Source organism: Thalassophryne amazonica, chromosome 13, assembly GCF_902500255.1.
Source record: "Thalassophryne amazonica chromosome 13, fThaAma1.1, whole genome shotgun sequence".
Lineage (NCBI taxonomy): Eukaryota > Metazoa > Chordata > Actinopteri > Batrachoidiformes > Batrachoididae > Thalassophryne > Thalassophryne amazonica.
The window spans coordinates 21,275,053-21,290,519 of NC_047115.1; the positions used below are offsets into that span (position 1 = coordinate 21,275,053).

A 15,467-nucleotide genomic window follows, 5' to 3' on the forward strand; every position below is an offset into this window, starting at 1 on the left:
GGGTGGAGTGAAAGGAGGGGAGCAAGATGACACAAAATGAGCCGCCTTGTCTAATCTTTCAGGTTTCCACTGCGCAAAGCACTCGTTATATTTGCAGGGCTTAATTGGCAGGAAAGTGGCTGACATGCAAAGTTGGGGACATTAACAGGGCTGTGCGCCGCAGTAAATGGCAGCGCAAAGTGACAGTTAAATTGTACCTAAGGGAAATTATCCATCTTTCAACATCCTTAGCTCTTTTTTGGCGGGGGCGGGGTAGCAAACTATAAGAAGGGGAGAAAGAAAGAGGGAGTGTAATTGCAATGCCAGACCCATTTTTATTGTGTGACTGATTCTTGGTTTGGTTTTATTTCTCATTAGAATACAGGGATTATAAGCAGGTATTGAGGAGTTTGACAAAAGAATGAATGGGGTGGACAGATACAGGCCTGAAACTGATGGAGAGATTGAAAAATGAATGAACATTGAGTTTTGAAATGCATCAGGCAGCACTGCCAGTCCAGCACCATGCAGAAATGATGACTCTAGCAGTGTACATGTACTACACCACTACATTAAAGGTAATTGTGCATTAGGGCTGCACCATTTGATGAAAAGCTCATATTATGATTATTGTGGGGATATACTGTAGTCTGTTAAATTTGAGGTCTTGTAATGCTACAGACTGGTCTGTTAGTAGCTGAACAGTGACAGTTGTAATTTTGCCACAGTACACCAACACAATGGAGTAGAAATAGAACAGTCTTGAGTAAATGCTGCTGCTAGCCTATAAAATTGTTCCTGGACTGGCACCTCCCTACCTAGCTGACCTAATTAAACCCTACGTACTGGCCCGGGCCTTGCGTTCTCAAGGTGCAGCACTGCTTTGTGTCCCTAGAATTAATAAAAAGTCTGCGGGACACAGAGCTTTCTGTTATCATGCCCCTGATTCTGAAACATTCAGATTCTGTGGAGACGTTCAAGTCCAGACTTAAGGCACACTTATTTTCCCTTTTGTATGGTTGGCATAGTATGTTTCTATGCTTTTTACTCTTTTAATTCATTTTATTCTGAAATGGAGCAGGCCGTGGCCTTAACTTTACCTAAATTCTAGTGGCCAGCCATCACCTTCGTATTTCTTCTGTTTTTCTTGTTGCTTAATGCTGACAAATTACAATGTATTTGTCAATCTGATGCTTGATTCTGTTTTTTTTTTTTTTTTTCTTTTCTCTCTGTTTGAGGCGTAGCTCCATCTAGAGATGGGTGTGGTATCTGTCCCGGAAACTGTCCTGTACACCGGCAACATTTCCTGTATTTTCATTTTGTTAATTGTTTTGTAATTTGTGTCTGTAGCATGGCCCAAGCAGAGGGTCACCCCTTTGAGTCTGGTCTGCTTGAGGTTTCTTCCTCAGAGGGAGTTTTTCCTTACCACTGTTGCTCTGGGGGTTGGTAAGGTTAGACCTTACTTGTGTGAAGTGCCTTGAGGCAGCCTTGTTGTGATTTGGCGCTATATAAATGAAAATAAATTGAAATTAAATAATCGCTGGGGTGTTCCAGCTCTTTAATGAGCGATTGTGTTAATTTCAGCACATGAAACTGTATAGTGAGCAACATTTACAAGAAAAAATAATCAGTAGGCATTTGAAAAAAGCACACAGACGATCATCAAAGCAAAACAAGCATTCCGAGATTTCTGACATCCCCCAATCCATATCCGGATCACCTCCAAAATTCAGTGGAGTCTTACATGTCCTAATATCTATCTGTGGTACAAATTTGGTGAGAATCCATAAAGTAGTTTTGAGGTAATCTTGCAAATACATCAACGCAGATAATTTTGTTACGTCCTTGGCAGACGTAATAAAAACAGAGCTGCACTCTTTCATCTTTCACATGGTAAAGGCAGTAAACGCCTCAATGAGGCATTTGTCATTCTTCTCCAAACATCTGCATTTTAATGGCGGGGCAAAGCGTAGCGCAGAAAACGAGTTAGTCCTGATAATCTCACAGCCCAACATCGAGATTGCAAACCAATTAATTGTGCAGTGCTATTGTGCATATAAAACACTTCAGGGTAATTACAAACTCTTGCTTCATCCCCATCTCGGTTTTGAATTCAATCTTGACCATGCCTCCTCCTCCTCATTCCGCTTCTACACACTCCATTTCATTATCTCTTCTGCTCCCTTTTATGTTGTTCAGTCAGACTGTTGTGCAGTTTAACAGCTTCTTGAGCAGCGCTGCTGATTAATGTTGTTCCTCTTCATTTCAATTAGCAGACCTCTTTAGTTTTCAACCCCAATCACTTCATTCCTCCTCCCTGTATCACTGTGGCGCTTAACCCAAGGTCATGCTATTTACTTTTTGTCTGGGTTGTTGCTGTTTTGGGGTGTATTTCTCTTACCCAGGAGTCTAATTATTTCAAGGAGAAAACATTTAAGAAATTATGCCTGTCCGTCTTCGCTCTCAATCTCTGCCTGTCTCTCTCTCATCTCACTCCCCCAAGTGTACCTGATATACTTTGACCTCTGTGTGATTGATATTGTAATTACTCAATCAGTACATTGATGGCAGTACCATCACAGTACTCTTCCTCTCTGCTTGTTGAGTCCTCACTTTTTTTCCTTTTAGTGTCACTCCATCGTTCACGCTCCCTGTGTGTGGTCTGTTGGGTGTATTTTGCACATGAGGGAAGGGCGAAGCCTGAGCGAGAAATGGGTAATGTGAGATAAAGATGATGGAATTGGGCAGTCTTTAATCTTGTTGCCATGTTTCAGAGAAGTTGTACATGTGGAGGTTAAGATTTTTGGAGAGGAATGATGGCCAACAACATGTGGAAAAACGCTGATGAGAGTAGAGAAGAAAAATAACAGTTGGGGCAGGGGGTGGGGCAATGAGAGGGAAAAGAAACAAAAGGTAAAGAGAAATAGTGCAGCAGCTGAGAGACTATTTTAGAGCAAAATCATGCAAATGGTGATACAAGCACCAAAGTTGGCACAAATACTCCTTAGACATTACTCTTGAAAAAATCGACTGGCTATTTGAATTTTCAATAGGCGGCCAGGTTGGGGTCAGTTGAAGAATTACACAAGGGTCAAAATTAAAAATTCTCAAATCATTTTGAAAACTACACCACATTATTTGTCTGATTGTAAAGATTCCAAAAAGGTATAGTTTGGACTGCCTATGACTGAATGATCAGGAGTTATGGGGTAAAAACAGCAAAAATGGTGACAAAGGTCAGTTTCAATTTGTACAAGGGTCAAAAGTGAATGTTCCTTCAATATTGGTAAAAAGTGATGCAAATTATTGGTTGAGCTAATAGGATTAAAAAATGGAATAGTTTGGACCATGTATCATGCTTCGTTATCATGTTACAGTAACACATGTCATAGAATCCAATGGACGTTGACCTTGTTTGACCTTAACTTTGGAGACCAAACATTCAACACAATCAAAACTATTCCATTTTTTAATCCTATTAGCTCAACCAATAATTTGCATCACTTTTTACCAATATTGAAGAAACATTCACTTTTGACCCCTGTACAAACTGAAACTGACCTTTGTCACCATTTTTGCTGTTTTTATCCCATAACTCCTGATCATTCAGTCATAGATAGGCCAAACTATACCTTTTTGGAATCTTTACAATCACACAAATAATGTGGTGCAGTTTGTCAAAATGATTTGAGCATTTCTAATTTTGACCCCTGTGTAATTCTTCAATTGACCCCTACCTGGCCGCCTATTGAAAATTCAAGTGGCCAGTTGGTTTTTCAAAAGAGTAATGTCTAAGGAATATTTGTGCCAACTTTGGTGCTTGTAACACCATTTGCACGATTGTTTCAGTTATCTGCTGCACTAAAAAGGGAAAGAATGGCTGTTGGAGGCAGGGAAAATGAAACAAAGTTGATGGGCACAGGACACGCTGAGAAAAAAGGGTAAAGATCAGATGAGGACTTCTGCCTGTTATGTAGCTTCTAAAAGCCTGTCCAGAGAAATTAGTGCTTTCCTGACAGGTGTGTATGGGTGCGTGCTTGAGAATGTTGTATTGGGTCAAAAGGCTTCATGAGCCATAGCTGTGCTGTCATGCAGTCAAAGGCTTGTATTGTTGTGGTGGGTCATAGTGCTTGAATAGGAGGTCACGGGGTTAACACCCTATGATACACACTGTTCTCTGTACACACAATCTTCGAAATAACTCCTCTCTCTCTGTGTCTGTTTGTCGTTGTCCATATTCCTGTGTCTTTGCAGGGAGGACTTGGATGGAGCTTTGGAAGCAGCGCTATATTGTCACAAGAGATATGCGTTCGTACCTAACTTGAACAACATCTTCATTGAGCTGATCACCAAAGGAGACACCAAACTACTGGAGAAAGGTTGCACATTTGTCCTTCTGTCCTGCCAGTCATTATTTCTCCTTTCAATTCGCATGTTTAATTACGCAGCACTTATCCAGGTTTCATGATATTTATAAAGTTTGACTGGGTGGTACACCAGTGTAATACACTCAACAAAAATATAAACGCAACACTTTTGGTTTTAATCCCATTTTGTATGAGATGAACTCAAAGATCTAAAACTTTTTCCACATACACAATATCACCATTTCCCTCAAATATTGTTCACAAACCAGTCTAAATCTGTGATAGTGAGCACTTCTCCTTTGCTGAGATAACCCATCCCACCTCACAGGTGTGCCATATCAAGATGCTGATTAGACACCATGATTAGGGCACAGGTGTGCCTTAGACTGCCCACAATAAAAGGCCACTCTGAAAGGTGCAGTTTTATCACACAGCACAATGCCACAGATGTCGCAAGATTTGAGGGAGCGTGCAATTGGCGTGCTGACAGCAGGAATGTCAACCAGAGCTGTTGCTCGTGTATTGAATGTTCATTTCTCTACCATAAGCCGTCTCCAAAGGCGTTTCAGAGAATTTGGCAGTACATCCAACCAGCCTCACAACCGCAGACCACGTGTAACCACACCAGCCCAGGAACTCCACATCCAGCATGTTCACCTCCAAGATCGTCTGAGACCAGCCACTCGGACAGCTGCTGGAACAGTCGGTTTGCATAACCAAAGAATTTCTGCACAAACTGTCAGAAACCGTCTCAGGGAAGCTCATCTGCATGCTCGTCGTCCTCATGGGGGTCTTGACCTGACTCCAGTTCGTCGTTGTAACCGACTTGAGTGGGCAAATGCTCACATTCGCTGGCGTTTGGCACGTTGGAGAGGTGTTCTCTTCACAGATGAATCCCAGTTCACACCGTCCAGGGCAGATGGCAGACAGCGTGTGTGGCGTCGTGTGGGTGAGTGTTTTTCTGATGTCAATGTTGTGGATCGAGTGGCCCATGGTGGCGGTGGGGTTATGGTATGGGCAGGCATCAGATGCATTTAATTGATGGCATTTTGAATGCACAGAGATACCGTGACGAGATCCTGAGGCCCATTGTTGTGCCATACATCCAAGAACATCACCTCATGTTGCAGCAGGATAATGCACGGCCCCATGTTGCAAGGATCTGTACACAATTCTTGGAAGCTGAAAATGTCCCATTTCTTGCATGGCCGGCATACTCACCGGACATGTCACCCATTGAGCATGTTTGGGATGCTCTGGACCGGCGTATACGACAGCGTGTACCAGTTCCTGCCAATATCCAGCAACTTCGCACAGCCATTGAAGAGGAGTGGACCAACATTCCACAAGCCACAATTGACAACCTGATCAACTCTATGCGACGGAGATGTGTTGCACTGCATGAGGCAAATGGTGGTCACACCAGATACTGACTGGTATCCCCCCCAATAAAACAAAACTGCACCTTTCAGAGTGGCTTTTTATTGTGGACAGTCTAAGGCACACCTGTGCACTAATCATGGTGTCTAATCAGCATCTTGATATGGCACACCTGTGAGGTGGGATGGATTATTTCAGCAAAGGAGAAGTGCTCACTATCACAGATTTAGACTGGTTTGTGAACAATATTTGAGGGAAATGGTGATATTGTGTATGTGGAAAAGTTTTAGATCTTTGAGTTCATCTCATACAAAATGGGAGCAAAACCAAAAGTGTTGCGTTTATATTTTTGAGTGTAGTACACAACAGTACGAATTGTACAAAATCATCAACATTGTGAGAAATCACTCCACTGAGAACCCTTGCAAGGCCAGAATTAATTAATTTATTTATTTATTGAGACAGACAGATTTTTAATGAAGCCAACAAAAAATAAACTAAACTGATGCCAAATTTCCATAAATTTGGAAATCAGTGATCATTTTAGTGCATCTGCAGTGCTTAAGCTGTGATGATCAAAGGTTCTTTTTTTTTCAATTTCTGCTGAGCTCCACACACCTCAAAACACCTATTACTTTTCTTACAGATCTAACTAGCCACAAAGTAATTCTCACATGACATAACGTAAGTCATGGAAATATTATGAAGGTGTGATTCTGTTGTGTGAACCAGTAGGCTTTTGTGTTGCAGATGCTTAAGCCTGAACCTCTGTTAATTAAACACAGTTACAGATGTTGAACATTAAAAGTGAACTAATGTTACTTGATTCATGAAGGGTTTGAGCCATATTTTAATACTGAAGTAGCAAACGTGAAAATGAAAATAATTCAGGTTAAACTCAAGATCAAATCATTATTAAAAGGGGTTATATGCTTTAATGCAAAAGCAGATTTGTCATCTCCAAAGTTCCAAAATTCTTTGTTTTCACCTTGTTTGACCTTCTCCTGCTATACACATTATTTACATGGGTGCCAATTTCCCATGAATCTGTGCTTTCCCGCATTTTTGTCTTGCCAGGAAATGTTTTCAAGATCAGTGAAAATTCTGGGGGTGGGAGACAAGTCTTGATTGGACCTTTTTTGGGGGGGGTCCTTCTCACAACAAATCTAAATCAAAGCGCTGCGTAGTCGAGTGATCAAGCAACGCATGCACGTTTGCCAAAACATGAAGGTATTCTGAGAAGGTGAGCTGTAATCAAATAAATATCCACCTAAATCAATATATAGGGGTGTAAGAGCTCCTCTGAAACACAGGAAAATGTGTTTTTAATCGTTATATTCTTTGTTAAAAAATAAATAAATAAATTTGCGTAAAATATTTATTTATATAAAAAAATATGTTGCTTAGTTTACAATATGAAAATGTGAATGTAGTCACAGTTTGGCTTCTGTGCCTCTTCCTCTGTGTCCTGTCTGCACTCTGCTCTGCAGGAGGAGGCGACGGTGTATTTGAGTGTCTCACAGCGCAGTGGCGACACAGCGAGCTTTGTAAAGATATTTTTAAACTTTTCTTTCGAAGTTTCTTTCTTTCCGAGTGTTTCTGCCAGTGTCCTTGCTGCGGTTAAATTGAAAACACAGCTGCAGAACTCGCAGCTCTGTTAACAGCAAACTTTAATGCCTTTTTTTTTTCATCTCTTTCTGAGGATGGCATAACGTTCATGCTCAGAAACTGAAAACCGGGGTGAATCTGCACGGAAAGAGGGTGTTGTGAGGGGGGGCACACAGCACCCTCGATTAAGGTCCACTTTTAAAGACATTTTTGGACCCAAGTTTTACTATAGTTCTGGACTAAGTTTAACCCTCTGGGGTCCGAGGGCATTTTTTGGACAGTTCACTCGCCTGGCATAAATGTTTTATTATTGCTGTTAACAGTTCTCCCTGCATCCCACAATCAAGTTTTATGTCTCTTTTTTTTCAGGACAACCTGTGCTTTCATAATATATATGCTTTTGTTGTGTTTTATAAGTGTAATAAAAGTTTACAATCAAAAATAAAGAAAAAAGTAAAGCGGAAAATCATTTTTCACACACATTTATTCAAAACACACAGCAAACTATAATAAACAACTGTTTTGACACTTTATAAAGGTAATTTGAGGTCTTGTGTGAAAGACTGTACAACAAAAAGGTTCAAACAATAAACAAATGCACATTTTGAACAATATATACACAATGGTCTATGCAGTTTTTTTTTATGTCTTCATCTCAAAACAATTTCTGTCTGCTATTACACAAAGGTTACAACACAAACTTCTACTTCTGTTGTGTTTTGGACTGTTCTGTGCTGCTCCTAAAGCAGCTATCATTCACACTTTGGCCCACTTTGACTCCTTACAGTCTGAGGAGCAGCCCTCCCCCTCGCTCCATTGATATGGTGTAAACAGTGCTTTACACCGAGAAAGCAGCAGAGTTATCCAGTAACATTCACATGCAAACTAGTGGAGCAATCCTGATAGTTAAACACTCTTTGTTTGAGCACATGAGATTGTCATCAGAGGCTGTCTGTCTGCTCCTGCTTTCATTGATCGCTGTGCGTAATGGCGCAGGGCACGCTGGATGTACTCATTAGAGCACCCAAGGGGCTCTTCAAATGGGCCAACTAGTAACATATCACTCCTGAAAACGTTCTTTGGCTTTTCACGTGAGGTAAATCTGCCCTACGATTGGATTTTGGAAAACCATGTGACGGTGAACCAATTCTGATTGGACACACACATTGTGCACATCATCACACAGCTTCTATGAGGAGTACAAAGATGGCTGATGGCTGGCTCAAAAGTCTGCGGAGTTAACTTTTTAGCCAAAAAAGTAAGTTTGTAACTTATATCATTAAAAACGTATTTATAATTTAGTAAAGCTTGGTCTTAGCCGTCGTATACGATGCTGTCGGCTCCAGAGGGTTAATTGGTGAGCCACGTGAAGATAAGATTAGTTAATTTTACTTTTCTGCATAACGAAAGTGGGATGTTGATATCGTTTTTTAATGTAATGGCTAAGCTCAACATTACTGGTTCTGTTTGGAGTTCTACCTTTAAAATCAAGTTAGTTAGAATGAGGGAAGCCAAAAATATGAAAGTCATTACGGTTCTTGTGGTTATTAATCTTATCAAACAAGCATGTTAGTTGTGATATTAATTTGGGATGAAGGCAAAGAAAAGCTGAAAATGTGCAAAAGAAAATACAACACACACATTCAGCAGTACAACTAAATTGAGCAGGATCGGGGTGAGAAAATAAATTAATCAAAACAACTCCCAGAATGCATCCCTGGACGTCAAAAACCCAAAATTTTCTACTGTCCTTGAGCGCCCCCAGACTCCCTGCTTACAAAGGTCCGTTTTTATCAAAAAAGAACACCCCCTCCCCCCAATTTCAGATCCTGGCTACAGGCCTGAGATTTTAATTGGTATTAACGTACTGTCAAATGCTATCACATGATGTGATACTGCAGTTGACTGTTTGACTAACTGTTTTGATTGGTCAAAGTTAGATTTTTTTTACCATTTTATCAGTTATTATAGCTATAGTATTTACCTCTTCTTGTTCACATTATTGTGAATTTTGTATTAATGGCTCAATGCAAACCTGTCTAAAGGTTAAAACCTTTTTATTTATTTATTTTTTTGTACCAGGCTGTAAACCTGTTTATTTTGACATGGTCATCTGTGAGGAGTGACTAATTTTTGGAGCCAGCCTAAAGGTGCCCTGACACTTGCATGACTTTGATCCGCGCACTTGAACGCACCTCATTGTGACGATTCCACCTGCTGTGTTCCCAGCTGGATGCCGTGCTTTGTTCCACTGGACGCTGCACTTTGTGTGCTCGATGATGCGTATATAAAATAATTATTATGTAGTGAATTAATCAGTTTCTGTGCGAGTTGGCTGTTGAAAACACCTCTAATTACTTCCGGAATCACAGAGGGCTGTTGCAGCTGCAGCTTTTTTTCTCACTGAAGGAGGTGGAGAACGTATTTAGAACCATCTTTAAAGGTAATTATTTGTAATGTTTATATTGCAATAGCTTGGTAAAATAGCTGCATGTTCGATTTAACATCTCGTTATCGCTCAGATGAGCTGCGCTCTGATGCGATGCGCTGACGTAATCACTTGCACTTACACGTAGTTTTTTAATTGTTTGCGTAATGTTCACGTAATTAATGCGTGATGAAGATTTTGAACATTTCAAAATTTTCTTTGCGCACTTGCACGAAGCTGCGCACAGTTTACAACGAGTTTGAGTTTGAGACAAGTTTACTCTTGTGCACGGCAGAGTGAGTGTAAGTGCGTGGATCAAACTCGTGCAAGTGTCACGGGGCCTTAAGATGGCCATTGCAGAAATTGCAAGAATTTGCATTCGGTATTGGCTTAATTTACAGCGCTGAATGTTGTGGCTTTTTAACATCCAAATGATAGTTTACCTTGAGTTAAAATGTGTCTGACTGACCTCATAGAGGGTGTGTGTGTGTGTGTGTGTGTGTGTGTGTGTGTGTGTGTGTGTGTGTGTGTGTGTGTGTGTGTGTGTGTGTGTGTGTGTGTGTGTGTGTAAATTGCAAATTGTCTTTGTTTGCATTAAGCACTCATCAGGAATGCTTGTCATTGTGCGAGTGTGTCGGTGGGCCACAGAGTGAGAGAGGTTTTATTCAGGGTCACGTTGAAGCCCATCAGCTGGTCACATTTTGGGCTCTTGCCCTGTGATGTTGACAGCAGTGTAGTGAAAAGGTCAACTTTGGTCTGTCATAAGGGCAAGTGGCTTTGGAGTGCGTAAAGGTTTGCCTTCCGTCAATCCTTTATCATTCCACCTGACACCCCACCCTTTTTCTAACTCACTGAAGGTGACTGACCCTCAGGTTCAGACCTCATGCCCTACAGCCCCCCACCCCCATCCCAATAACTTTTTCTGCCATTGTTTGACAGAAGTCAGCCTCTATCTCAGTACCATCTAGTGGAGCTTAATGACAAATAATTGTCTCCCAGTAGCTTCTAAAGCAGGAGAGAGGAATGATGTACTTTTTATTCCTTTAATACTACAAGTTTGGGAGAAAACATAAACTGCCAAGCTTCCTCAGAAGCTAATAATAAAAGCAGAAATGACAGCAGATCATTTTCTATTTTACTTTGTGTCACCCAGTAAGGTACCCCCCAGCGAAACAGATGTTTTGGGGTGGGGGGGTGGATTAAGGAAAATAATTCTGGTCCGACTTCATAAAGAGGAGGTAGTTAGTTGATGTATCATAGGATACTGATTTCGTGACTGCAACTCCTCCAAAACCAGTTGGTGGATTTCAGTGAAACATCATGCAATGGTAGCACAAAAGAGAGGAAAAAAAGTCTGTCAATTTCGATTTCAATTTATTTTCATTTATATAGTGCCAAATCACAACAAAGTTGCCTTGTCTGTGTCTCTCTGTATGTGTACCTTTTCGCTCCTATTATGTCCACTGCTCCTGTTAAATTAAAGATGTTCTATTTAAGCTGAAAGTAGTGTGGACACCACATACTTTACACTATTCTCCTTTGTTGACTGAGTCATCCTGTCGTTTCCTTTCCCGCAGTGTGTTTTTTTTATTGTACAGCAGATAACTGAAACAATCCTTCCAATGGTGATACAAACACCAAATTTGGCACAAATACACCTTAGACATTACTCTTTTGAAAGAAAGGACTGGCCACTTGAATTTAGAACAAGCAGCCAGGTGGGGTCAATAGAAGAATTGTACAGGCGTCAAAATTTTAAAATGCTCCCATCTCATTGAATCCTATACTACATTATTTGTCTGATCATAAAGATTCCAAAAAGGTATAGTTTGGCCTATCTGTGATTGAATCTTTATGGAGTTATGGGGTAAATACAGCAAGAATGGTGACAAAGGTCAATTTCAGATTGTGCAGGAGTCAAAAGTTAAAGTTGCTCCAATTTTGGTAAAAGTGATGCAAATTATTGGTTGAGCTAATAGAATTAATAAATGGAATAGTTTTGACAATGTTGAATGCTTGGTCTCCAAAGTAAAGGACAAACAAGGTCAACGTCCATTGGACTGTGACATGTGACATATGTTACCCCGTAACGTGGTAACTAAGCATGATACATGGTCCAAACTATTCTTAAAACTAATGTTTCTTGTGTGGCACCTTGGTAACGAGACACCTTTTTGTAGGCCATTAGCTGAGACTGAATCTTTTGATATTAATTTACACTGTGAAGGCCCAGGGCTGTTTTCGAATTACTGATAGATTTCGGCTGGTGTCTTGGTTTTCCATACCTTTTTACGCCTCTCTTTTTTTCAGGTGTTCAATACTTTTTTCTTGTCATTTCACATTATTACACATAATTTATGGGCATCTATAGTTTGATTTCTTTGTATGTGTGGATTATTTAGGTTGTTAGAGACATCTGAAAAGTTCATATCAGTAGCACCTTTAGAAATATATTTACTGAGAAAAATGGTTAAGTGTTCTATACCTACACTCAACAAAAATATAAACGCAACACTTTTGGTTTTGCTCCCATTTTGTATGAGATGAACTCAAAGATCTAAAACTTTTTCCACATACACAATATCACAATTTCCCTCAAATATTGTTCACAAACCAGTCTAAATCTGTGATAGTGAGCACTTCTCCTTTGCTGAGATAATCCATCCCACCTCACAGGTGTGCCATATCAAGATGCTGATTAGACACCATGATTAGTGCACAGGTGTGCCTTAGACTGCCCACAATAAAAGGCCACTCTGAAAGGTGCAGTTTTGTTTTATGGGGGGGGGGATACCAGTCAGTATCTGGTGTGACCACCATTTGCCTCATGCAGTGCAACACATCTCTGTCGCATAGAGTTGATCAGGTTGTCAATTGTGGCTTGTGGAATGTTGGTCCACTCCTCTTCAATGGCTGTGCGAAGTTGCTGGATATTGGCAGGAACTGGTACACGCTGTCATATATGCCGGTCCAGAGCATCCCAAACATGCTCAATGGGTGACATGTCCGGTGAGTATGCCGGCCATGCAAGAACTGGGACATTTTCAGCTTCCAAGAATTGTGTACAGATCCTTGCAACATGGGGCCGTGCATTATCCTGCTGCAACATGAGGTGATGTTCTTGGATGTATGGCACAACAATGGGCCTCAGGATCTCGTCACGGTATCTCTGTGCATTCAAAATGCCATCAATAAAATGCACCTGTGTTCTTCGTCCATAACAAACACCTGCCCATACCATAACCCCACTGCCACCATGGGCCACTCGATCCACAACATTGACATCAGAAAACCGCTCACCCACACGACGCCACACACGCTGTCTGCCATCTGCCCTGGACAGTGTGAACCGGGATTCATCCGTGACGAGAACACCTCTCCAACGTGCCAAATGCCAGCGAATGTGAGCATTTGCCCACTCAAGTCGGTTACGACAACGAACTGGAGTCAGGTCGAGACCCCGATGAGGACGACGAGCATGCAGATGAGCTTCCCTGAGATGGTTTCTCACAGTTTGTGCAGTAATTCTTTGGTTATGCAAACCGATTGTTTCAGCAGCTGTCCGAGTGGCTGGTCTCAGACGATCTTGGAGGTGAACATGCTGGATGTGGAGGTCCTGGGCTGGTGTGGTTACACGTGGTCTGTGGTTGTGAGGCTGGTTGGATGTACTGCCAAATTCTCTGAAACGCCTTTGGAGACGGCTTATGGTAGAGAAATGAACATTCAATACACGAGCAACAGCTCTGGTTGACATTCCTGCTGTCAGCATGCCAATTGCACGCTCCCTCAAATCTTGCGACATCTGTGGCATTGTGCTGTGTGATAAAACTGCACCTTTCAGAGTGGTCTTTTATTGTGGGCAGTCTAAGGCACACCTGTGCACTAATTATGGTGTCTAATCAGCATCTTGATATGGCACACCTGTGAGGTGGGATGGATTATCTCAGCAAAGGAGAAGTGCTCACTATCACAGATTTAGACTGGCTTGTGAACAATATTTGAGGGAAATGGTGATATTGTGTATGTGGAAAAAGTTTTAGATCTTTGAGTTCATCTCATACAAAATGGGAGCAAAACCAAAAGTGTTGCGTTTATATTTTTGTTGAGTGTTGCCAGCTGTATATGTCCACTCCACACCTCCACCATTTTTGGGCAGATGCAGGTAATACTCCAGTGTAATTTATTGTCTGGAAAATAGTTAATATCAGTGTTGATAAATAGATGTTGCCTATGCAGGTTTGTTTGGCAATTGAAATGTTTGCTTTACATTGAGTGGGTTGTGTTTCTCTGGCTTTCTTTTTCCTCAGCAATGGACTTTGTTACCCATGTGCGAGGCGAAAGGGCCATGCTGTATGACCTGTTCTTCGCTTTTTTGGAAACGGGTCGCTACAACGAAGCTCAAAAGATCATTGAGGTAATCTCTCATATCAAAGAACCGAGGGACGGAGCAGATGAGTGACCGGTTAACTAAAAAACTTTAAAACTTTAACATGCACATCAGTTTAACATATATAGAGTATGCAAGTTTCTCGAATAGCTGTTATGATAAACTCTGATGTGGACCAGAGTGTAAATATAGATTCTCAACATAAGTGGATAACTTTATTATAAATTATTGTAAACACTCAAAGGTGTCACCTTCACCCTTCAAAGGTGCATCTCTGACTCATGATGTAGTATTTGTGTTGTTACAGCTTAACCGATGTGAATATTTTAGGATTCTTTTTGGCAATCTAAGTCCTGTTATAAATCCTGTAAAGTATTATAGAGACGCAGATGTATGATCCAACCCCCCACATGGGTGAAACTGTAAGACCAGATATTTGTACAGAGGCTGATGAATACATGGATAGAAGGCTGAGCCTGACATTAGAACAAGAGATTCAGGCCATTATAATATCAGAGGATGAGACTAAAACTGTTGGACAGGGGAAAATTTACCTCCCTGTCTCTCTGATACATCCTGTTGTGTACCAGTGAAGGATTTATCCTGCTTAAACCTCGTAAATATTATCCCGCTGTCCCTCACTGTTGTTACATTGTGTGGCTGTTATTCTGCTTATAGCTATAAGACAATCGTGTGTGTTTGTGAGATTGGTCAATCACGTATTCACTCAGGTCTGTCAGAGTTTGGACAGTGGCCCAATTTTTGTAATGTTGCCTCTGCACACTACCGTTATGGAGTCAAAATGGAACAGCCAAGATATGCTTGTACTGTAGACTTTTAGCTTTAATTGAAAACATTTAATAAAAATGTTAACATACAAATTAAATAGTTAAAATTTCTTTCAGTGGAAATACTGGAGCACACACTTCTTAGATAGCCTGTTTGTATAATTAACCACACAGCAAGTCATATTATGTCAGACTAGCGCGTTACCTGTGGGGATCCATGGGCTCTAAATTGGGTAGTGTTTATAAAATAGATAACTGACATTTTTCAAGGGTGGTAATAAATTGTGAAAGTTTCTATGATGAGTTGAATTAATGTGCGAGTCCAGAATGTTTTTACAGCCTTAGATCTTAGACCTCAGTAGTTTTTACAAGAAATCAACTCTTTTATTTCCTCTTAATTACATAATTTTTAAATGTTAATTTACAGTCTTGATGTATTTATAAATTGTTGAGGTTCTTATCATATACACACTATTATTCTTCTTATTATTATTATTTTGTCATTTGATTTTTAAATGGACCACAATGAA

The 15,467-nt window shown here is 40.7% G+C and overlaps 1 protein-coding gene across 1 annotated transcript in view; it reads left to right on the top strand.

Moving 5' to 3' along the window:
- The window catches only part of lrpprc (leucine-rich pentatricopeptide repeat containing), a 141,947-nt gene that overhangs the window by 63,985 nt on the left and 62,495 nt on the right, over positions 1-15,467 (top strand). The window contains exons 24-25 of the mRNA XM_034184503.1: positions 4,234-4,358; positions 14,070-14,176. Coding sequence (XP_034040394.1) covers positions 4,234-4,358; positions 14,070-14,176 — 232 coding nt within the window. The remainder of the gene's footprint in view (positions 1-4,233; positions 4,359-14,069; positions 14,177-15,467) is intronic.